The sequence below is a fragment of the Rhinoderma darwinii genome, chromosome 7 (assembly GCF_050947455.1).
Source record: "Rhinoderma darwinii isolate aRhiDar2 chromosome 7, aRhiDar2.hap1, whole genome shotgun sequence".
NCBI lineage: Eukaryota > Metazoa > Chordata > Amphibia > Anura > Rhinodermatidae > Rhinoderma > Rhinoderma darwinii.
Genome location: NC_134693.1, coordinates 108,601,015 through 108,626,952, shown reverse-complemented (window position 1 = coordinate 108,626,952; position 25,938 = coordinate 108,601,015). Strand labels below are relative to the sequence as shown.

At 43.2% G+C, this 25,938-nt stretch overlaps 1 protein-coding gene across 1 annotated transcript; it reads left to right on the top strand.

Moving 5' to 3' along the window:
- Positions 1-18,742: 18,742 nt before the first annotated feature.
- LOC142657316 (phosphatidylinositol polyphosphate 5-phosphatase type IV-like) lies at positions 18,743-23,905 on the top strand. Its single transcript, XM_075832341.1, has 12 exons — positions 18,743-19,219; positions 19,592-19,683; positions 19,905-20,029; positions 20,307-20,426; positions 21,004-21,099; positions 21,215-21,376; positions 21,556-21,671; positions 22,051-22,187; positions 22,395-22,502; positions 23,169-23,303; positions 23,379-23,460; positions 23,548-23,905. Exons 1-9 carry the CDS (start codon positions 18,905-18,907, stop codon positions 22,468-22,470), a joined length of 1,239 nt encoding a protein of 412 aa, XP_075688456.1. The 5' UTR covers positions 18,743-18,904; the 3' UTR covers positions 22,471-22,502; positions 23,169-23,303; positions 23,379-23,460; positions 23,548-23,905.
- The last annotated feature ends 2,033 nt before the right edge of the window (positions 23,906-25,938 follow it).

The following is a 25,938-nucleotide window of genomic DNA, read 5'->3' as shown; positions in this document are numbered from 1 at the left end:
GTCTTCCAGCTTCCCAGTGTTCCCCGTACCTGTATCCCATGCTATCCAGTACTATCCTGGTCTACTGCCGTGCTGAGCTATTGTCGTGCTGTGCTGCATTTCCACGCCTGTTCTGCTACTTCACGCCTGACGTCTACCTGCCGCCTGGTCCCAGCCGAGCCTGCCTTGCTACTGTCTAAGGGTAGTATATTTCAGTGAAATATATAAATAAAACTGGATATACCGATTTCTTTGCATGTCCTGCGTTGAAACGCGTTGCATAATAAATCAACTCATGATTACTCATCTGCCTTTTCTTCATATCAAGTAGCGCTCTCCAAAAAATATCCAGTTTTATTTATATATTTCACTGAAATATACTACCCTTACTCTCCTGCGGCTCAATCACATTGATGCCGGTACCTGGATACGGAAAGCTGCAACCTGGCTTCATCTAACGGACTTTTACATTAAGCTGTACCTGCCAGTACTAGCTTTTATGGTTTATCTTGCACCATGTGGCGCTGTGTACGTTTTTCTCTCTTCAGATATTGCTACTGTCTACATTGCCTCAGGTAACCTTTCTGGACTATAGACTTTGTACCATAACTGTTTGGCCAGCTTCTATCCCGCCACGCAGTACGGCCCAGTGGGTCCACACCCCACATCGTGACAGTAGAGTTAGCTGTGGGTACCTGAGATGTAGCAGGAACTGGAAGAGGGACCCGTGGATGTTGGCTGTAAACAATGAAGAATGGAGTAGAGGCAGTAGATTCACTTGTGTGGTTGTTGCTCAAGGAAGAAGCTTCCTGAACAGAAATGAAGTGACTAAGGTAATTCTCAAATTTTTGGTTAATTCTCTCGACTTGGCCGTTAGTCTGAGGATGATAGGCAGAAGAAAAGTACAATTGTACATCAAGGAGTTTACAGAGGGTTCTCCAGAATTTTGAGGTGAATTGAACCCCCGATTGGACACGATATGGAGAGGCAAGCCATGCAGACGAAAGATATGTTGTATGGAGAGGTTAGCCAAATGAGGAGCAGAGGGAAGACCAGTTAGTGGTATGAAATGCGTTACCTTAGAAAAACGGTCCAGCACCACCTAGACAGTAGTGCATCCAGCCGAAGGAGGAAGGTCTATAATAAAGTCCATTGCAATATGCTGCCAGGGAGCTTCAGGCACTGGTAGAGGTTGGAGCAGGCGAGAAGTTCTGGAATGAGAAGCTTTATTAGAGGCACAAACAGTGCAGGAGGAGACAAAGTCCAAAATATCTTTAGGCAGCGTGGGCCATCAGTATTGGCATGCAATTAGGTCTCGAGTTTGAGGACGCCAGAGTGCCCGGCCAGTTTGGGACTGTGTCCCCAGCGGAGAATCTTTCTTCTATCGGCAAGACGGACGAAGTTGTTCCCAGGAGGAATGTCTCTTATTTGCAGCGGATTGATGGGAATAACACTGGAAGGGTCTATAATATACTGAGGGGTCTCTTCAAAGTCTTCTGTCTCAAATGACCGGGACAGAGCATCAGCCCTTACATTCTTGTCAGCGGGACGGAAGTGGAGCACAAACTGGAATTGACCAAAGAACAGCGACCACCTGGCTTGACGAGGATTTAACCGTTGAGCAGACTGGAGATAGGTAAGATTCTTATGGTCGGTAAAGACAAAGATAGGATGTATGGCTCCCTCCAGCAAATGTCTCCATTCCTCCAAGGCCAATTTGATGGCCAGTATCTCCCGATCCCCAATGGAGTAATTGCGATCAGTGGGGGAAAGAAAGTCTTGAGTAGTAGCCACACACCACTGCCTTACCCTTGGAGTTTCTCTAGATCAGAAGTGCACCTGCACCAACAGAGGAAGCGTCAACCTTCAAAGAGAACTGTCGGGATATGTCCGGATGATGGGGAATCGAGGCTAAAGTGAAGGCACTCTTGAGGCTGTTAAATGCTAACTCTGCCTCTGGGGTCCACACTTTAGTTTGGGATAAACTGCTGTAAGAAATTTGCGAATCCCAGAATTTGCTGTATGGCCCGAATGCCCTGAGGACGCGGCCACTCTAAGACGGACTTCACCTACTCTAGATCCATTTTGAGACCTCAAGCGGAGACCATGTAGCTCAGGAAAGGCAGAGAATTTTTCTCAAAGAATCATTTCTCTAGTTTAGCATATAGAAGATTCGCCCTTAGCTGCAACAGGACTTGACAAACATTCTTCCAATGCGTTGTCGGATCTGGTGAGTAGATCAGGATGCCATCGAAATACACCACCACACAGACATAGAGGACATCCCGGAAGATGTCATTCACACATCCTGGAATACTGCTGGAGCATTACACAGACCAAAGGGCATCACAAGATACTTGTAGTGTTCGTCTCGGGTGTTAAATGCGGTCTTCCACTCGTCACCCTAATGAATCCGTACCAGGTTGTAAGCCCCACGTAAGTCCAGCTTAGCAAAAATCTGTGCTCCACGTATGCGATCAAAGAATTCCGAGATTAGTGGAAAGGGATACTTGTTCTTGACCGTGATCTGGTTAAGACCGCGGTAATCGATACAGGGTGGAGGAGATCCGTCTTTTCTCTTTACGAAAAATAACCCGGCTCCGGCCGGAGAAGTAGCCTTCCGAATGAACCCCTTCTCAAAGTTCTCCTTCACATAAGCCAACATGGCCTAGGTCTCCGGTAAGGAGAGAGGATATACCCATCCATGAGGAGGTGAGGCGTCTGGAAGCAGTTCTATTGGGCAATCGTGGGATCGGTGAGGAGGAAGAACCCCAGCTTCCTTTTTGCTGAGGACGTTCCTGAAGCCATCATAATGTAAAGGTAGTTCAGAGTCTGACTGAGGCAGAAAAGGCTGTTTAGGAAGAACCTTAGCAGGCAGCAGTGAAGACACTTGGAGCCCCATTGGAGGAACTCTACGGAATTCCAGTCGAGAACCGGAGCATCTAAACTAAGTCAAGGCAGGCAGAGCAAAATAGGGTTTACAGCTTTAGGCAGGACAAAGAACACAATTTGTTCCGCATGGAGAATTCCAACTTGAAGTCTCAGTAGTTTAGTCCTGAACAATATATACGATCGGGCAGAGGTTGCCTATTTATGGAGGCAACAGCCAGGGGTCTCTCTAGAGTAGGGGTCTCAAACTCGGCCGGGTAAGTTGGCCGCATATAGAAAAAATGGGAAGTTGACGGGCCGCATTACTTTCAAATTTGATACAATACACAATTATTGTTAATCAATTAGTTATTTGAACTACTATAACACTATATTACTATAATAATACTACATTACTATAATAATAGCGCTAGGTTTAAAATTTGAGATATTTCTCCACGTGCTTATTTCAACAATCCAGTTTTCCAGTTTAAGTGTCGCTAAATGCAGTCCGACAGCTCAGTTGGCAGTGTTTGGCAAACACACATGTCAAGATTGGGCAGGCCCTCTTTAGATAGTGCCACAGTGCCCTCTGTGGATGCTGCCACAGTGCCCTCTGTGGATGCTGCCACAGTGCCCTCTGTAGATGCTGCCACAGTGCCCTCTGTAGATGCTGCCACAGTGCCCTCTGTAGATGCTGCCACAGTGCGCTCTGTAGATGCTGCCACAGTGCCCTCTGTAGATGCTGCCACAGTGCCCTCTGTAGATGCTGCCACAGTGCCCTCTGTAGAAAATGCCACAGTGCCCTCTGTAGATAATGCTACACACCCCTAGATAATGCCACAGTGCCCTCTGTATATAATGCCACAGTGCCCTCTGTAGATAATGCAACACACCCCTAGATAATGCCACAGTGTCCTCTGTACATACTGCCACAGTGCCCTCTGTAGATGCTGCCTTAGTGCCCTCTGTGGATGCTGCCACAGTGCCCTCTGTGGATGCTGCCACAGTGCCCTCTGTAGATGCTGCCACAGTGCCCTCTGTAGATGCTGCCACAGTGCCCTCTGTAGATGCTTCCACAGTGCGCTCTGTAGATGCTGCCACAGTGCCGTCTGTAGATGCTGCCACAGTGCCCTCTGTAGATGCTGCCACAGTGCCCTCTGTAGAAAATGCCACAGTGCCCTCTGTAGATAATGCAACACACCCCTAGATAATGCCACAGTGCCCTCCGTATATAATGCCACAGTGCCCTCTGTAGATGCTGCCGGAGTGCCCTCTGTAGATGCTGCCGCAGTGCCCGCTGTAGATGCTGCCGCAGTGCCCTCAGTGGATGATGCCACAGTGCCCTCTGTAGAAAATGTCACAGTGCCCTCTGTAGATAATGCAACACACCCCTAGATAATGCCACAGTGCCATCTGTAGATGCTCCCACAGTGCCCTCTGTAGATGCTGTCACAGTGCCCTCTGTAAATGCTGCCACAGTGCCCTCTGTAGATGCTGCCACAGTGCCCTCCGCAGATGCTGCCACAGTGTCCTCCGCAGATGCTGCCATGACATGGTGCCTAAAATATTAGGCTGACAGTACTGACATGGTGCCTAAAATATATTCTAATAAAAAGGAGGCCCCAAGATCCACTTGGTGCTCCTTTGCTTGTGAGGCCAGTGCTTCAGTCCATTACCATACTAGGGCCACATGTGAGATATTTCTAAAAACTGCAGACTCCGGGCAATAAATATTGAGTTGCATTTCTCTGGTATAACCTTCTGTGTTACAAAAAAAATTGATTAAAAATGAATTTCTGCAACAAAAAAAAAGGAAATTTGTAAATGTCACCTCTACTTTGCTTTAATTCCTGTGAAACATCTAAAGGGTTAAGAAACTTTCTAAATGCTGTTTTGAATACTTTGAGTGGTGAAGTTTTTAAAATGGAGTAACTAATTTGGTGTTTCTAATATATTAAGCCCTCAAAGCCACTTCACACCTGAACTGCCCTCTGTAAAAATAGCCTTTTGAAATTTTCTTGAAAATGTTAGAAATTGCAGCTAAAGTTCTAAGCCTTGTGACATCCTAGAAAAATAAAACAATATTCAAAAAGCAATGCAGATCTAAAATAGACATATGGGTGATGTTAATTAGCAACAATTTTGTGTTGTATAACTGCCTGTCTTATAAGCAGATACATTAAAATTTAGAAAAATCATAATTTTTGCAATTTTCCCTAAATTTTGGTGTTTTTCACAATTAAATACTGAATGTATCGAACAATTTTTGCCAGTATCATAAAGTCCAATGTGTCACGAGAAAATAGTCTCAGAATCGCTTGGATAGGTAAAAGCATTCCGAAGTTATTACCACATAAAGTGAAACATGTCAGATTTGAAAAATTATAAACTCAAGCACTCCTTCGGTTGAAATATGCAAAATAGGTTTATTTAAATAAGGCAATATAAGAGAAAAGGTGTAAAGTTTCGGCCACAATCCGGCCTTTATCAAACTCTACTGTCCATGGTACAAGCTACCCATCTTCACAGCGTCATTTCCTACAAGGATTTTTCTATTGACCAGCGGCAATAGAGTTTGATAAAGGCCGGGTTGTGGCCGAAACGTTACACCTTTTCTCTTATAATGAATTATTTAAATAAACCTATTTTGCATATTTCAACCGGAGTGCTTGAGTTTATCTTTGCAAGTATCTACAGGGTGGGAACCCTACCCACAGCAGTCAGACAACCTGCAGAGTGCAAACAGATTTGATCTACATAGATTTGAAAAATGGGGTACTGTCAGGAAGGTCAAAAAAGGCTAAAGCGGGAAGGGTTTAAACTCTACTATTATTCCCAAATCCTATTCCTTTCTTTAGTATTTCTTATTTTTTGGATAGGTTGGTGCGACTATATCATTTATTATTCTTGGTCTTTTTAGGATCTGCGGGGCCCTTCTTACTTCATCTTTCAAAAACAGATCGCTTAATAGTATTTCCCAATTTTTCTTTAGGATTCTTTTAATTTCTTCAATATTACCATTATATTTAGCAAAATAATGCTAGTCCAAATTTATCTTTATCTTTTTTCCATTTTGCTTTTTTACAGGGTATAAGTTTTCCCTGTTCCTTGTTATCTAGGCAGTTTTTCTGTTCCATTTTTGACACTTTTCTTTTTTTTGCTCCATCTACTGTATAATATTTTTTTTTGCTATTTTTTATCCGTCTGCCTGCCTGATATAAGCTCCATTTGACTTATACAATATCAGCATCCCCTGATATGCTGAGAGCATATTTTCAAGTTTCCATACCATTTATTTGTGAAAAAAAAGTAAACCATTATATATGAGTCTATAGGGGTGAATGGACAAGATTGTGGTATGCGACGCGAGGATTTACCGATGCATATGACGAATGGGAATAGACCTTTAGACAACTTTTTTACACAACCCCTCAGTTGGCTAAAGCAGAAATCCAGTGTAAGGAGCAGCTCTACCTTTGCAGGATTTTTCATATTTGTGTCTTACACTGACGGCCCATTTGCTGTCTGATTCCCCCATTGATAACAGCAGATTGTGGTAGGAGCTCAACAGAAGGCCCGCTGTGGTTAGCACATTGCTGAGGCTGTCCTTAACCCCTTCCCGCTCCGCTCATTACTATTACGTCTAGCTGAGCGCATCGTTCGCGCTCAGCTCAGTAATGGTACGGTGCGGCTGAAACCCGGCACCATTCCCAGCCCCCAACACATTAATGAGCTGTGATAACTGCTGTATCGTACAGCAGTTATCACAGCTTATACCTCGGGGACCGATCGCAGTGGTTTACACCGATTGACCCCTTAAATGCGGCGGTCAATACCGATCACCACACTTAAGGGGTTACAACGCCATCGGCGACCTTGCGACACAATTGCGGGGTGCCGATGGTTGATATAGTAACCGGAGGCCTAACAATAGCCTCCGGGTCTGCCATCTATGGAAGGCAATTACATAAGTATTGCAGGATATTATAACAGCGATCGGACAGTTGGACCTTTGGGGTCCTGTGGTGGTGGTGGTTACTTGTTGTTGCTGTATCTTGGACCGTTTATGGGTCTGTTTAGTGGTGCTTTTAACTCTATGTGTCCTTAGGACATGTTTATTATGTCATCACGATCTTCAGGTTTGTGTCCCATATTTTTTGTGAAGGTTTTTTCATTAGTAGTATATCTAGCCTTATAGGGGATCTTTTTCCCAGTAAAATATGTTTTTGTCCCGCTTGGGAAATCTCTCTACTGTGTGACTTTTGCCTGATCAAACCGAGTTGTGATACATTGTTTGCACCATATAAATAACTATATATTTGATGTTGTGTATTTTCTGACCACCACTGCAATCCTTTGTTTTAGATGATTTTAACTGTTTTTATGAGATTATATTATATTGTCTGTATTTACTGCACTAATAAAGATATTTTGTTATTGACCATGTGTGGTTTTGCTATATGGTTTTGTGGTATACATTTGTAGGGATTTGACAGGTATAATACCCTGCAATACATAAGTATTGTAGGCAGGGGCGTAGCTAAAGGCTCATGGGCCCCGATGCAAAAGTTCTTATTGGCCCCCCCCCCCCGCAAACTTCTCATGGCCGACGGTCCGCAGCTTTCAGCTACATCGCTGGGTCTCCTAAGTGACCCAACAATGCAGCACTAGCAGCCGGGGCGTCACTAAGGCTGGGTTCACACACCCTATCTACGGATGTAATTCGGGCGTTTTAGCATTGAATTACGTCCGAAAATGCGGCTCAAAAGCGTCGGCAAACATCTGCCCATTCATTTGAATGGGTCTTATGATGTTCTGTGCCGACGATCATTTTTTTTACGCGCCGCTGTCAAAAGGCGGCGCGTAAAAAAGACGCCCGCGTCAAAGAAGTGCCTGTCACTTCTTCAGACGTAAATGGAGCCGTTTTCCATGGACTCCATGGAAAAACAGCTCCAATTACGTCCGTAATGGACGCCGCGAAAAACGCCTGCACATGCCTTTACGGCTGAAATTATGGAGCTGTTTTCTCCTGAAAACAGCACCGTAATTTCAGCCGTAACGGACGCTGCCGTGTGAACATACCCTCAGGGCTTAAAATGTCAGGGGAAATAGCTCCAATACATACGTGTCCGCCCAAAAAAAAAGTGTGTATAGGAGACAGCATGGCATATCTATAGCACTACGACCCTATAAACTATGGATAGGATTAGATACATTGGCTCAGCAGACAGTATCACACATGATAGGATTAGATACAGTGGCTGAGCAGACAGTATCACACATGATAGGATTAGATACAGTGGCTCAGCAGACAGTATCACACATGATAGGATTAGATACACTGGCTCAGCAGACAGTATCACACATGATAGGCTTATATACAGGGACCAGCAGACAGTGTCACACATGATAGGATTAGATACAATGACTCAGCAGACAGTATCACACATGATAGGATTAGATACAGTGGCTCAGCAGACAGTATCACACATGATAGGATTAGATACAGTGGCTCAGCAGACAGTATCACACATGATAGGATTAGATACAGTGGCTGAGCAGACAGTATCACACATGATCGGATTAGATACAGTGGCTCGGAAGGCAGTATCACACATGATAGGATTAGATACAGCGGCTCAGCAGACAGTATCACACATGATAGGATTAGAGATAGGGCCCAGCAGACAGTATCACACATGATAGGATTAGATATAGGGCCCAGCAGAAAGTATCACACATGATAGGATTAGATACAGTGGCTCAGCAGACAGTATCACACATGATTGGATTAGATATAGGGCCCAGCAGACAGTATCACACATGATAGGATTATATATAGGGCCCAGCAGAAAGTATCACACATGATACGATTAGATACAGGGCCCAGCAGACAGTATCACACATGATTGGATTAGATACAGTGGCTCAGCAGACAGTATCACACATGATCGGATTAGATACAGGGCTCAGCTCGCTGACATTGCGGCTCCAGCGCTGGACCCAGGAAAGGTAAGAATAATAATTTTGCTTCTTTATGTGTTACTGATTATTTTTGTGTGTTTGTGTTTTTTTACAGGTTCGGTTGTTGGACTTCGGATTCGAGGACTTCAATGACAGCGTTTTTTTATTCTCAATAAAATGGTTAATGAGGGTTGTGTTTTTTTATTTCAATAAAATATTTTTTCTATGTGCTTGTATCTTTTTAAACTTTATTATCACCGCCTTAGTAATGGCCGCCGGCTGATTGACAACCTCCATTACTAAGGAAGGGCTTAATGTTAGCCGCTGCAGAGACCAACACTAACCCCCATTATTACCCCGGTACCCACCGCCACCAGGGGTACTGGGAAGAGCCGGGTACGAACCAGTACCCGACCATCTGCAGTGACGGTCAGGCACCGGGGCGGCCACAGGCTGGTAGTATTAGGCTGGGAAAGGCCAAAAACAGTGGCCCTTCCCACCCTGGTAATGCTGCCTGCTGCTGCTGTGTTGTATCTGGCTGGTTATGAAAATTGGGGGGAACCCCACATCGTTCTTTCCAATTATTTATTTTTTTGTTTTTTTCAAAATGACGTGAGGTCCCCCCCATTTTTCATAACCAGCCAGATACAATAAAGCAGCAGCAGCCTAGCATTACCAGGGTGGGAAGGGCCACTGTATCTGGCCTTTCCCCTCCTGATAATACCAGCCTGCGGCCACCCCAGTGGCCGACCATCACTACAGATGGTCAGGTACTGGATGGTACCCGGCTCTTCCCAGCACCCCTGGTGGCGGTGGGTACCGGGGTAATAAAGGGGGTTAGTGTTAGCCTCTGCACCGGCTAACACTAAGCCCCGCCTTAGCAATGGATACTGTCAATCAGCCGGCGGCCATTACTAAGGCGGTAGTAATATAGTTTAAAAAAAACCACAAAGACATAGAAAAAATATTTTATTGAAATAAAAAAAAAAAACACACAACCATCATTAACCATTTTATTGATAATAAAAAAAAGCCTGTAATCCGCCGTAGTCCAACGACCGAACCTGTAAGAAAACACACAAGAAAAACGATTAGTAACACATGTCTTAGGCTTAGATACAGGGCCCATGTGTGATACTGTCTGTGGGACCCTGTATCTAAGCCTACCACAACGTAGGCTTAGATACAAGGTCCAGCAGACAGTAATCTTATACAGTATAAGATTACTGTGTGCTGGGGCCCTGTATCTAAACCTACAGTGTGGTAGGCTTATATACAGGGCCCAGCAGACAGGATCACACATGGGCCATGTATCTAAGCCTACCATGTGATTGGCTTATATACAGGGCCCAGCAGACAGGATCACGCATGGGCCATGTATCTAAGCCTACCATGTGATTGGCTTAGATACAGGGCCCAGCAGACAGCATCACACAATCTGTGATCCTGTCTCATGGGCCCCCTAAGCCTGCTACATCGAAGGCTTAGGGGTTGTGCAGTCCCTAAACATTGATGGCCTATCCACAGCACAGGATAGGCCACCAATAGCTGATGTGTCTCCCGGGACCCGCAAATCAGCTGTTTTGAAGGGGCCGCAGCACTCGTACGAGAGCTGCTTCCCTTCATTTCACTACTCACTCACACTGTGAATCGCCGACACCGATTCACAGTGTGACCGGAAAGAAGGGGAGCAGCTCTCGTACGAGTGCTGCGGCCCCTTCAAAACAGCTGATTGGCGGGTCCCGGGAGTCGGACCCCGCCAGTCAGGGCTAATCTTACCTTCCTCTTCAGCCGCGGCGGTAGTTCTGTCGTCTCGATGCTGTGCGCGGCGCATAGCGCTGTGACGTCATGCGCAGCGCACAGCGCTTGACGTCAGGACCTCCGCTGCGATCCGGAACCAGGAAGCTAAGTAAAGTCTGTTACTATAGTAACAGGAGCCCGCGGCCCGAGTTACTATAGTAACTTTTTATTGATGTGGTGCGGGGGGCTGTGGGCCCCCCTGGCTTCGGGGCCCGGTCGCAATTGCGACCGCTGCGACCCCTATAGCTACGCCAGCGATTGTAGGATATTATAACAGCGATCGGACAGTTGGACCTTCAAGTCCCTAGTGAGACTAACAAAAAAAAGTTTAAAAAAGTTAGAATTTTTTTTATACAAAAATAAAAAAGTAAGAATATAAAGTAATACATTTAAAACTCACCCTTTTTCCATTATCAAGAACTTCATTATTAGAAAAAAAACAATAAACTATACAGAATTGATATCGCCGCATCCGTAATGGCCTGAACTATAAAAATATAAGTAATTTATCCAATGCAGTGAACGCCATAAAAAGAAATAATAAAAAACAATACCAGAATTTCTATATTTTGGTCACCTTAGAATAAAAAGTGATCAAAACGTTGCATGTATCAAAAAATGTTACCAATAAAAAAATATAGCTCGTCTTGCAAAAAACAAGCCCTCATACAGCTCTGTCGAAGAAAAAAAAATTAAAAAGTTATGGTTCTCAGAATGTGGCAACAGAAAAAATATATTCTTTTTACAAAATAAATGTTATTGCGCAAATAGTTGTAAAAACATAAATAAAAAAGCAATATAAATTTGGTATCAAGAGAATCGTACTGACCCACAGAATAAAGTAAATATGTAAATTATAGTGCACGGTGAACGCTGTAAAAAAAAGAATAAAAAACAATAGCCAATTGCTGTTTTTTGGTCACCACGCTTCTCAAAAAATAGAATAAAAGGTGATCAAAAAGTTGCATGTATCCAAAAATAATGCAAATAAAATCTACAGATTGTCCCGCAAAATATAAGCCCTCACACCGCTCTGTCACAAAAAAAAAGCTATGGCTCTCAGAATATGGTGACACAAAATTTGCACAGTGCGATCCAAAAGGGGGATAAGATCGGGCACCATTTATCAGTGCGACACAGGCCACAGAACTGCGGATTATTATTTATTTACTGCATTATAATACCATCTTATTATGCCCTGATGTATTCTGCACAGCTTACATATACCCTGATGTATTCCGCACTGCTTACAGATACCCTGATGTACTCCGCACAGCTTACATATACCCTGATGTACTCCGCACAGCTTACATATACCCTGATGTACTCTGCACAGCTTACATATACCCTGATGTACTCCGCACAGCTTACATATACCCTGATGTACTCCGCACAGCTTACATATACCCTGATGTACTCCGCACAGCTTACATATGCCCCCCACATTATAAACTGAAATACCAGCAAAACCCCAAACAGAAAAATTACCAAGCAAAATCTGTGCTTCATAAGCCAAATGGCGCTACCTCCCTTCTGAACTGTTCAGTGTGCCCAAATAGCAGTTTACGTACACATATATGACATCGCCATACACGGGAGAACCCGCTTAACAGTTTATGATGTATTTGTCTTCAGGGGCACAAACTGGGTATAACATATTGTGCACTAAAATGGCATATCAGCGGAAAATACACTGCACATTTTTCTAGTAAAAATAGTAGTATTGGGTCATACTCACTGCACCCCTTAATAAATGCCTTGAGGCGTATATTTATATAAAAAAATGGGGTCACTTCTTGGAAGTTTGTTTTATAATTTGACCTCAGAGCCCTGCAATTGGGGGCAAATGCTATGGAAAAATCACTAAAATAGACCTCTAATGTGCATGGTGCTCTTTCACTCCTATCATCTAACAGCCATCCAGCAAAATCTGCGCTCCTACAGCCAAATGGCGGTCCTTCTCTTCTGAGCGCTGCCGTGTGCCCAAACAGCTGTTTAGGGCCACATATGGGGTATTGCTATACTCAGGAGAAATTGAGTAACAAATTGTGTGATGTTTTTTTCTCCAATTACCCCTTGTTAAAAAAAAACATTTATAGCTAAAACAGCATAGTTTTGGGAAAAAAATAATTTTTAATTTTCACTGCCTAATTCTAATAAAAATCTATGAAACAGCTGTGGTGTCAAAATATTCACTACCCCCCTAACTGAATGCCTTGAGGGTTTTATTTCCCAAAATGAAATCACTTCTCAAGAGGTTTTTACTCTACTGGTACCTCAGGGACTCTGCAAATACGATGTCACGAAGGGTCTGTGGACCTACTGGGCCGTACTGCCTTGGCGGTAAGGCAGCTGGCCAACAGGGAGCAGGTGAAAGTCTATAGTTCATATAGGTACCTGTGGCAGCTCAGAAAGCAGCAGGGCAGGCTCGGCTGGGACTAGGCAGCAGGCAGACATCAGGCGAGGTGAAGTAGGTCAGACGTGGATACAGCACTACACGACATTGGCACAGCACAGTGCTAGACCAGGAAGGTATGGAATGCTAGGAACAGGAACAGGTACAGGTACAGGAACTGGAACAGGTACAGGTAACACACTAGGAGGCCATCATATAAACAAACTAGGGAACAACAACAACGCTCAGGCATAGAAGCAGGGGGCTGGACCCCTCTTATAGTCCAGAGTACTCACGGGTCAAAGTTCGTCAAGAGGAACGGTGTGCGCACTGCCCCTTTAAGACCCTACGGGATCCGGCTGAGGTGAGTGGACGCGAGCGCTGGCGTCTCCTGAGGAGGAGGCTGGGGCCAGTGCTTGCCGACTCATGGCTGCAGCTGTCAGGAGGGGTACGGAGCTGACAGCCCGCAGCCACGAACATTACAGTATCCCCCCTCTTACGCCCACTCTTCTTGGGACCAGAGCAAGAGAGAAACTTCTTCAGAAGAGCAGGAGCATTGAGGTTCTCCTCTGGCTCCCAAGACCTTTCTTCAGGACAAAACCCCCTCCAATCCACCAAATAAAAGGTCTTTCCTCTCACTTTTTTGGTGTCCAGGATCTCTGGAACCTCAAAGGTGTCGAAAGGGCCACTGGAGGCAACCACAGGGCTAGGAGTCTTGGTGTAGCGGTTCAGGACCACCGGCTTCAGGAGGGATACATGGAAGGAGTTGAAGATCTTGAGGGTAGGAGGCAGCCGAAGCTTATAGGCGACAGGTTTGATCTGTTGTAGGATCTCAAAGGGTCCGAGGAACCTGGGAGAAAATATGCATGATGGCGCCCTTAATCGGATATTCCTGTAAGACAGCCAGACCCTCGTGCCAGGAAGAAACTGAGGAGGTTCTCTTCTCCTTGTGTGAGCCTTCCGTTTCTTGTGGTCGACTGCCATTAGGATGGAGGATTGAGTCTGCTGCCAGATCTGCAGAAAGTCTCTAAATGTGGAGTCAGCCGCTGGTACCTCGGAAGTATCGGGCACCGGGAGAGGAATTAGTTGGTGCTGGCCGTAAACAATGAAGAACTGCGTATTCCTTGTGGACTCGCTGATGTGATTATTATAGGAGAATTCTGCCCATGGGAGCAACTGCACCCAGTCATCATGTTGCTTGGAAATTAAGTGGCGTAGGTAGTTCTCCAAAATCTGATTAATCCTCTCGACCTGACCATTGGACTGAGGATGGTAGGCTGATGAGAATTCCAACTTCACACCGAGGAGTCCGCAGAGGGCTCTCCAGAACTTCGAGGTAAACTGAACCCCCCGATCAGATACAATATTCTGCGGCAAGCCGTGCAGGCGAAAGATGTGTTGGATGAACAGCTTGGCCAACTGAGGAGCAGAAGGAAGACCGGTCAGAGGAACGAAGTGGACCATCTTCGAAAATCGATCCACCACCACCCAGACAGCACTGCATCCAGCAGAGAGAGGCAGGTCCTTAACAAAGTCCATAGCTATATGCTGCCAGGGAGCATTGGGCACAGGCAATGGCAATGGCAATGGCTGGAGCAGACGAGCAGGTCTGGAGTGAGCGGCCTTGTTGGCTGCACATACAGAACAGGCAGAAACTAAGTCCATAATGTCCTTGGGCGGCGTGGGCCACCAGAAAATGACGAGCAATAAGATCCTGGGTCTTACGGACCCCAGCGTGACCTGCCAGTCTAGAGGAGTGTCCCCAGCGGAGGATTCTTCTACGATCAGCAAGATGCACAAAAGTCCTCCCTGGAGGAATGTCCCCAACTTGCAGGGGATTGACAGAGATAATGCAAGACGGGTCAATAATATTCTGTGGAGTCTCCAAGGTGTCTTCCGTCTCGAAAGACCTGGACAAGGCATCGGCCCTCACATTCTTGTCGGCCGGGCGATAATGGAGCTCAAACTGGAACCTTGTAAAGAACAGTGACCACCTGGCCTGACGAGGGTTCAGCCGTTGGGCCGTCTGGAGGTAGGTCAGATGCTTGTGGTCTGTAAAAATCAGGATCGGATGAGCTGCGCCCTCTAATAGATGTCTCCATTCTTCCAGGGCCAGTTTGATGGCCAGTAACTCCCGATCCTCAATCGAGTAGTTGCGTTCTGCGGAAGAGAAGAGCTTGGAGAAATATCCACATACCCATGACTTGCCCTTGGTACCTCTCTGGAACAAGAGTGCACCAGCACCGACAGAGGATGCGTCCACCTCCAACGAGAACTGCAGAGAGACATCCGGATGATGGAGGATAGAGGCTGACGTGAAGGCACTCTTCAGGCTATTGAATGCCTCGGGAGTCCACACCTTGGCGTTCATACCCTTCTTAGTAAGGTTAGGGTTGGGAGAAGTCAGTGAAGAGAAGTTTGGAATAAACTGCCTGTAAAAATTAGCGAATGCCAGAAAGCGCTGTATGGCCCTCAAGCCTTGAAGACATGACCATTCCAGAACAGACTTTACCTTCTCAGGATCCATCTCGAGACGTCGATTCGAGACGATGTAGACCTGGAAGGGTAGAGCATCTCTGTCAAACACGCACTTCTCCTGCTTGGCGTACAGACGATTCTCCCTTAATCGTAGCAGAACTTGACGGACATGTCTCTGGTGCGTTATAGGATCTGCAGAAAAAAATCAAGATGTCATCCAGGTAGACTACTACACAAACATAGAGGCGGTCACGGAAAATGTAATTCACAAACTCCTGGAAGACCGCGGGAGCATTACACAGGCCGAAGGGCATTACTAGATACTCATAGTGTCCATCACGGGTGTTAAATGCAGTCTTCCATTCATCACCCTGGCAAATCCGGACTAGGTTGTAAGCACCACGCAGGTCTAGTTTAGAAAAAATCCTGGCACCACGTATACGATCAAACAGTTCAGAGATCAGTGGCAACGGATATTTATTCTTCACCGTGATTTGGTTGAGACCTCTGTAGTCAATACAAGGACGAAGAGAGCCATCTTTCTTTTTGACAAAGAAGAACCCGGCTCTAGCCGGGGAGGAAGACTTCCGTATGAAGTCCCTCTCCAAGTTCTCTTTCACATAGGCGGACATAGACATAGTCTCTGGCAAAGAGAGAGGATATACCCTACCACGGGGAAGGGATGCACCAGGAATCAGCTCGATAGGACAATCATATGCCCGATGTGGAGGCAATGTCTCCGCCTCCCTCTTGCTGAAGACGTCCAAAAATGCTGCATAATGACTCGGCAATCCTGCCAATGACCGAGGCAGCGAAGGCTGGGCGACCGAATCTGCACCAGGCAACGACCTTGACATTCAGGGTCCCACTGGAGAATCTCTTCAGAATTCCAGTCCAGAACTGGGGCATGCAGTCGGAGCCAAGGCAGGTCCAGCAACACAGGGTTAACAGCTTTGGATAGCGCATAGAAAGGCAGAAGTTCGGAGTGAAGGGCTCCCACTTGGAGCCTCAGCGGCTTGGTCACAGCTATAACTGGGTCTGGCAAAGGTAGTCAATTCACTGAAGCAACTGTCAACGGGTTCTCCAGAGGGGTGGTGGGTAATTGCAGAAGATCCACCAGGTCTCTCTACGGATGAAATTAGCAACGGATCCAGAGTCTAGATATGCAGAGACCTGATGCATTTTCTCGCTGGACACTATGGTCACAGGTATGGGCAATCTAGATGGAAGTCCATTCTTACCCAAGGTTGTCTTTTATAATATATTATGGGATTTAATTCTATTCCTGAGCTGTAATCTTGGCAGTACTGGGTGAGAGTCTGACCACAGACAAACATTATGAATATAGAAACTGCATTAAAAATGTACATAAAAATCAAACAATAAAATCAATGGTAAAGCCATACTGATATATGCAAATTATAACTGTGGTCATAAAAGCAGGTCACACCAGGTATATCTATTGTGATGTCACTACTATAAAAAATCATAGTAAATCCATATTGAAATATGCAAATTATTGGTGTGGTCATAAAAGCACATATCTATTGTGATGTCACAGAGCTTGGGTATAAACAATAATGTTGGTCACAGAGCTGTCACTATCAGTTGGATGTGACCGGTAAGTAATCTATCAATGCTACATCTGTACTTCACGCTAATCAATTTGTTTTATTAGGAACATTGAATTATTCCATGTCTAGAAGATATTGTGTGATAGTGGTAGTAATATGGTATTAGTATTGGTGTGCAATTAAATTGCTCAAGTATCTTAGATTTGCAGGGTAAATGGCCAAAATGTTAGTTCCCTTATTATCATTATGTCTACCACTTGTAAAGGAGACATTTCAATTTGGTCATATTAGGGGACTGTATATTTTCGGGACTATATTTCCTTATATTAGTGTAGGTTCACCAGAAATAATTATAAACAATTTAATTAAATTCTGAATTTTGATCAAATGATATAAAAATTATTTAGTGGGGAATTGAAACTGGTCTGGGGATATTTGTCATGGTTTGGGCTAGGCCCCTTATTCCCAGTGAATGGTAAAGTAAAGACTATTTAGACCATTGCATGCTTCTGACTTTGTGGTACTAGTTTGGTAAAGACCCTTCCCTGTTCCTGTATGACGTTGCCCCTTTGCACAAAGCAAGTTCCATAAAGACATGGAGTGATAAGTTTGGTGTGGAGGAACTTGACTCTCTGCACAGAGCCCTGACCCCAACATCAGAGCCTGAACTCACAAATGCTCTTTTAATTAAATGGGCAAAAATTGCAACAAGCACAGTAGGGGGCCCAACTTCATATTAAAGCTTATATAGGTGTGAAGGTCAGCTGTCCACATCCTTTTGGCCATATAGTGTACCTTGGGTGTATCTATTGTGATGTCACTACTATTAAAAATAATGATAAATCCATATTGAAATATGCAAATTATTGTTGTGGTCATAAAAGCAACTCACCCCGGGTATAGCTATTGTGATGTCACAATGCCTCGGTATATACTATGGTGCTTGCCACAGAGCTGTCACTCATCAGTTGGATGTGACCGGTAAGTACTCTATCAGCGCTACGTCTCTAGATGAGTCTCATCTATCAGTTTCATAATGAATATTTTATTCTTAGGTATAATTCTGCTGTGCATGCCATTTAAAGTTTAGTTTATATTTGGAATACTTATACTAATATACTAAGAAATTGCTAAGTGGCAATATGGCGGCCTGTGACTTCTGCTCCAGAGACAGAATGCAGCTTGCAGACAAAAATTGGCATCTGTATTCTGCTGGTAAATTGATAAAGCAACCACAAAGAAAGGGAATGTGAATGTCCTGCAGCCCTGAGAACTTATCATAGGAACCCTTCAGTTTATAACAGGAGTAATTCACGTAATAAATATTTACTAGGGAATTACTGATTATGCATTTTAGGTTCTCTATTTATGTAAAATACACAATTATTATTATTATTATTATTATTATTATTAATAATTACTAGTATAAAAATTACATAAACCCCGGAAATGTCATACTGTATGGTCAATTTAACAACCAATACATTGTTGGAACATCCAAACACCAAGCAATGTCATTCACAGGGGGTACAAGCCCCAAGACCCCAAGCAATGTGATCTTCAAATACTTCTGATTGACCAGATCCTGTACTTGGAATACCCCTTTTATAACTAATTTCTCCAGCTGGTTTGCTTAGAGTTTTTTCGCTAACTATTTCTTTCTATGGTCATTCTAGATCTTGCTGTTGGATTGACACTGTTGGATTACTGTGTTGCATTTACGGTCAGCGATTTGTCCTATTTTCAGAGAACTAGAGGCGATTAGTTAAATTCAATCTTTACTGTCTCCTGGTTTTCTACCACGGACATTGGTGCAGTTTTGCACCCGGGTTATTAACCAACCATGCCGTTTTGGAAAAAAACAAAAAAATATCATGTCTCTCAGATTCCTGATAATGGAAATCTGATGAAAGAGATACCAACTATGGAGGAGCCTAACATCTCGCTCCAGAAGTTTTCTAACATCAAAGATATGTCAGCCGAAAAATCCAGCGATCCAAGTCACAGCAAACCTTGTGACATTGACTCAAAGAACACCAAGAAGAGCGCAATCAGGAGCTTGGGTAGCAGCGCTGTGATTGGCGCTAAAGAACTGGATCGCTGTTTCCCAAATAGACGGCTGCGATTATACGTTGCCACCTGGAATATGGAGGGAAAGGTGAGAAGTACTGTACATTATCTATTGTGACCCATCAGTGTGTTTGATCTAAAGTTGGATAAATTGGGTCAGTAATCATGTCTCTTCAGTTTGCAGTTGGATATCACATAGACTTATTATATCCTACCCTAGGCCCAAATTTTCTAAACATTTGGGCCAATCAATGTTGCTGCACACACTGCAAACTGTCAAACTAGTAACCTATGTCTTTGGAATGGCAATTCCTCCGATCCTAAGACTGCAGCCCTAGCCATAGTCTATAAAGACTAAAATCCAATTCGATCAGATATAATTTTTTGTAGGTGATATAGAAGATGTCAGTTTGGTTGGTGCTCTGTGTATACATTATTAATATCTTCATATTTTGAGCAGGAGTTCCCAGAAAATCTAGAGGATCTGCTGTTGCCATCAGATGACACCAAAGACATTTACGTAATTGGCGTTCAGGAAGGATGTCCAAACAGGTAAGTCTTCTCAGGTTGTCTTACACCAGCCTATGTCTGCAGATGGACTACAGGTCGGCTGATTGAAATTCTCTCTCGACCTTGTACTTATTGTAGGATCACTCATAAATTTTCCTATTTAACCTCAGAGGTTATAATATTGATTGTTTAATAGATGAGTTGAGTATTTTAATCTGGTGTCATTTATTAATATGTAAACTTGAAATTGTGTCTTCTTGTAGACGGGAATGGGAGATAAAATTACAGGAGACGCTTGGTCCGCACTACGTGCTATACCATTCATCTGGGCTCGGAGTCCTGTATCTTACCATCTTTATTCGACGGGAACTGATCTGGTTCTGCTCAGGTAAGATTTACTTTCCTACATTTACATAATAAGTTCTAGTTGAAGTCATTAGTTGGAACATCTTATTTAGTCATTAGAACTAGATGTCTGCGATCTCGACTCTCAGATTCTTGACTGTGGAATATTGGAGATCTTGGAGATCAATCCACAGTTACAAAGTGTGAAATGGTGTTGTAGTAATATTTCCAGCGTTTAAGAGGAAACTATCTCTGTTTCATTGTTGCATGTTGTACTATTAACCACTGACCCTTCTTCTTGTGTTTCATTTCCTATACAGAGGTAGAGCACACCCATGTAACAACCAGGCTATTCCACCATGTCAAAACTAAAGGAGCCTTGGGTGTTGCCTTCACCGTCTTTGGGACATCATTCTTGTTTATTAATTCCCATATGAGATGTAAGTATGTCTGTTATTAATATATGACTATGTACAGTTTTACTGGGTATAAAAAAAATCTGCTGTTTAATAATAAACTGGAATATATGAAATGATATGAAAAGATCTGTACTATTAATGTTTTGGTGTAAAATTAAAAGTTCTTCCTCATTCCTCAAACTTCTTCTAATCCATCAAATTTATTCTATGTAATGAGAGACAAGTAATAGTGGAAGGATTAACGGCCTAATGTCCTCTACAGACCGCTATAGAAATACATTATCCTCTGTCAAGAAAATGAATGTGTCTTAGATTTACAGTAACAGAAATATCAGTGCGTCTGGTGTACAGAGTGCGGACCCACATCATGGAACTCCACCAGTCACATCTTCTAAAATGTCAATAGATATCCTAAAATAAACACTATTTGCAGAAAATTAATTATTGAGGGAACATTCAGACTACACAGCCCAAGAAGTAGATATGATACTTAGATAATATAAGATAAAGAAACCTATTGTCAAAGAAAACTTAAATATAGTGGTTGTACTAAATTCCAGGAGGTCACATTTACTGATATGTATATTTTTGTTGGCAGTTGGGGCAGTCCACAAGAGGATCCAGGACTATAAAACCATCACTGAGGGTCTCCGTCTGCCTCAAATTATTCCGGAAAGAATAAACTCCAATGCCTGTGAATATCACTTATGTGGTTGAACCTATCGATTCCTTTATCTCTCTATTTATCTCCATTGAGTCTAATGCAGTCACGTGGTCTAATTGTCTCCTGTGTTTATTTCATTCTACAGTGGACGTCACCAGCCGCTTTGATCGAGTTTTTTGGTTTGGGGACCTTAATTTTCAACTGAAAGAGGATAGAAAAAACGTGGAATCTCTTCTGAAGAACATTAAAGGAAGAGATATGTCCAGTCTCCTCAAACACGACCATCTGAATGAAGCCAAGAACAACGGTACATTTACTAGTAGACAGATCTCTATCACTCCTCAGCCTGTATTATTACCACATACACCTCGACAGATCAATACAAATCACTGTCATGATGGTTGATATGTTCCCCAAATTCTTATATAGACCTACATCTCTTGCACGTTTTTAATACTGACATGTTTTTTTTTCTTTTAACTTAAGGGTCCATATTTGTAGGGTTTAAGGAGCACACCATTGAATTCCTTCCCACTTATAAGTTCGACATTGGCACAGACACCTACGATACATCAGAAAAGCAGAGAATTCCATCATATACGGTAAGATATCTTATTTCCAGGTCTACAGAGCTAAAGAAACAATAGATTTCATGCATAGATTTTCATATAATAACTCCCCTCGCCCAAGGTAAGGAATTGTTATTATAGATGGAGGAATAATTCTTACGAACATCCAGTCCATTTTACTTGTAGTGAGTTTGTCATCACAGTCTCCCAGTGTAATATGTCTTCGCCTAGCATGGCTCAAAGATACTTATTTCATTAAATCTGTGTGACGAAGTCAAACCTAAAATGCAAGAAAATTTATATTACTTAAATAAAATAAGCCGAAATGTTCAGTCTATGATGCTATAAGTTTTATAAATAAATTATAATATGATTGCACTGATGATATTTGTTATTTTCATGACCTCTACAGGACAGGGTGTTGTTTAAAAGCCAATACGAGGGAGATGTGCGAGTCCTGAGATACGACTCTTGCCCTGATTTGAAGACCTCAGACCACCGACCCGTTTTTGGCATATTTGAAGTAAAGCTCAGCCCTGGTTCAGATAAGTAAGTCATGTCCATGTTGTTGGTATGATCCTTTCAGTAGCCGCCATTACTACATGGACCTTATAGCCAGAGCTCACACTTTGGGGCAGGTGCCTGTATACCTGGGTGACAGTACTGGAGTAATATAGGATGTGAAACTAAACAATTATTGTGTGGTTACCTGCTAACATTATCATATGTCTTACATCAATATATTTCTTATTCCAGCATCCCCTTGGCTGGTGGACGCTTTGACCGCAAGATCTATTTGAAGGGCATTAGGAGGTTAGGACAAAAAAAGTAGCTGCGTCTGTTCATGTCCTTACAGCACATAAGGTGAGAGCATTGTACTTGTCTATTATGTTTGCTGTGAGAATGTTCTTCCATCTCTTAAGTCTTCCTCTGTATCAGTAATTTATTTTATCAACCAACATAATCAAATTGTAAATAAGTAACTCTATCTTCTAGTTCAATTTTCTTGTATTCAGATATTTCTTTAATTTCTAAATGAAGGTTATGGGTTTTAGAAAAAAAACTGTAAGCATGTATGTAGTATAAATAGATTGGTGGGAATTCATTAAGACTGACGTTTCATACACCGGTCTTAATATAAAAAAACTTGGAGTAAAATGTGCCTAATTTATTAAAACGCCCACACCATAAAAACTAATAATACATGTTATTATGATAAATTTGTCGGCTGCTGGTGGCTCTGCTCCTTCAGCTACTCTCTGTCCACTTTTTAGAAAAGTGCGGAAGCGCAGAAACTACACAGGTCAAAATTTTTACCGCAAATTGTGACTTTTGTTCCGTTTATAACTTTTCTACGTAAAAAAACTGGCATAGAAAAGTAAAAAAATGTCCTCATTTGAAGTGTCTTAAAGAATCCTGCCACTAGGATGGATGGATAAACTGTATTATATGGTGCATTAGCTTCTAAGCAAACATGATAGATACAAGGAACATTGTTACTGATGTAAGACATTACTTGGCATCTTGCAGGACTCCTAAAGAACATTCAGCATCTCAGGTGCATAAAACAATGATTCCACCCTTGTGAACATCATAAAGTTCCTGTAACATCCTGAACAGCGCAGCTTTAGATCAAACCCACCGCTTGGATCAACCATCTTCAAGGTATGTAGTGTATATTTTGTGCCTGCTAAGAAACACACATTAGTAGAGCATTAATAGCAAATATTTCTCTTGCAGCATAAGCATCAATTCCGCAGTATATCTGGCGAGAACTGCGCTCCCTGTCACCGGAGGAGCCGCCATCGTTGCTGATAGAAAGGTAAGTTCCTCTAGATATGTCCTCTCTATATTTCTTAAGCAGCCTGAATGATGAATATTTAATAGGGTTGTGTGTTTCTCCCCCCAGAACAAGTCAGCAGATACAAACAGACCATCAATATCAATGCCAATAAAAACCAAGTTCAGAACCCGCCATCTTACAAGTATCCTAATGGCGAGACTTAAAATTTTCTACATCTGTCACAGAAGAGACATCAGTGTGGTTACCGGTGCATCAATGTTACCCAGAAGACCAGGCCCAGAACAGGAGAACATGTCATCTCTTCCTGTGTTTCTGGAATACAGATTTACCACCCCCTACTGATACTACATTATATACTGTGACATATTCCATAGTTTTTGCTGGATCTTGTATAACATCATCTTTACCACCATATATTTTGATCCACAAAAATCATAAATAAATCTTTAACATCAATCCATAAGTGTGACTGGTATTTATTAGTGTGTTCAGTGCCCGGCTGCAACTTACCACAGTGTATACAATTCACTTATCCGACCCTTCACAGCGCTATTTGTGTGACATCGCGTTTAATCCAGTGGTAGGTGACAGGACATTGTATGGTAGTGGGTAAAAAATAATTTCTATATAACCTATAATTGTCTTCTTAGTCGGCTCTGTAGCTTTAGTATTCAGTCTTTTAGTGTTCCCACACCATATGCTAATGAGCATAAAAGAGTCAAATCTTCATTTGCTGAACAGAGTGATATCTTCATTCCTCAAGTCTTTCAGAGTTTACTCCGCCTTCTTACTTTTGATTGACAGCTCCTCGCCTTCCCCCAGCACACAAAATCCCGCACTTGTGCATTGATGTCCTCTTCTGGGGTGTGCGCACAAAGGGACACCGGATTATTATGATAAAAGCCGCAAAATGTTTGCAGACCGTTATTTACAGTCGGAGGAGGTATTTAGGAGAGGGGATAACGGCAATGAACTTTTGATAGCAGCGGGGCCAGTGAGGGATAAGTAAAGTTTAATAGGTGAAATGCTGGGGACAGGTTCCCTTTAAGTTTCTAGTGACTCACTACCAGTATCTGTCAGAAACCCACGTATCAACATCAGGTAGGTAATTGGAAGTCCCTTGTCGCCGACTTCTTGCGTTTTGGAGATTTAGGTTTACGCACTACAGTCCAAAGTGCAAATCCCGGAAGGGAAGGTAGAGTCTCTACGTCTGGAGTCGGTAACCAAGAAGCCACTTCAACCGGCGGTATATCCAAGATCGGCCAGATCCCGTCTAGACCAGACGGAGTATGAATCGTAAGCCGTCTACCATCGTGTAGAATAGCCAGGCCAAAAGGTAAGAGCCAGGTGTATTGAATATTGCATGCTCGCAAGGCCTCTAGAAGTGGTTTCAATTGGCGCCTTTTTGCCAGCATTGTAGGTGTCAAGTCCTGGTAGAACTAAAGCTCTACTTCCTGGTATATAATAGAGCGACGCTCCCTCGCAGCAGAGAGAATAGCTGCTGTATCCACATAGGAGAGTAGGCCACAAATCACGTACTATTTGTATTTTTAAATCATGTCTCAATAAAAAAAAACATTTTATTTGAAATGTTTGGGTCATTTAACACTAGAGGTTCGCATTGGTGTTTAAGTCTGGGTTCTATGCCGCCAAATCCAACCTGCCTTGCAGTGGGCTCTGGTGAAGACCATAGAGTGGCCTTAGACTCTGCTGATCAGAGTAGTGACGGACTTGAGGTAGTGGATTACCTGCACGCTTTCTGCAGACAGTCTCCAGCTGCCTTTGGGGAATCGCTTGCAGAGCAATTCCATAACTTGCACTCTGGGGAATTGCTCAAATAGTGATTCCATTACACTACAGCACGTCTATGTGTGTCTTTCACTCTGCTCTCTCCTCATGCTCCACCATGCCCTCTCCATAGACTTCTATGGGCATAGTCTGTATCTACTCTTAGCCCCTGCTCCCTATTCCTGTTCCCCCTAACGAGATGGAATTTGCTTGACAACAGGGGGTGGACACAGACGACACCTAGAGGCTGTAACTTCACACAGAATACTACACTATAATATCTGTCTGCTACAGAAAATGACCACTGGGGCCAATATGCAAATGCAGGCAATGTTTAACAACGGAAGCCGCAACGGTCTACTGGATGCGCTGTACAACTGACCCAATTGACTTATAACAGAGCCTCCAATGCAGATGTGAACAGAGACAAAACTGTAGATGTGAACTGATCCTGACAGCAATAAGTTTCCGGGCTTGTCTATTCCAATCTGCAGAAGTACCTGACTGAGAGATGTTTAAAGAGGGATCTAGTCCTGAATAAAGTGCCAGGATGTCTTCATTAATGGTAGTGTTTCCCAAAGCGAATATATTTTACACGGCTTTTACTACAATGTAATATTACAGACACTGGATTGTCTGTAACAATCTCCCCCACCCGCCATGTTATACTGACACAGGTCCAGAAGGAGTATGGGGAGTAGTATGGGG

Coding starts and splice junctions, on each gene's coding strand:
- LOC142657316 (XM_075832341.1), top strand. CDS start 18,905: ATGCCGTTTTGGAAAAAAACAAAAAAATATCATGTCTCTCAGATTCCT. Junction 21,100..21,214: donor AAGAATAAACTCCAATGCCT/GTGAATATCACT, acceptor TTCATTCTACAG/TGGACGTCACCAGCCGCTTT. Junction 22,188..22,394: donor CTCAGCCCTGGTTCAGATAA/GTAAGTCATGTC, acceptor TTCTTATTCCAG/CATCCCCTTGGCTGGTGGAC.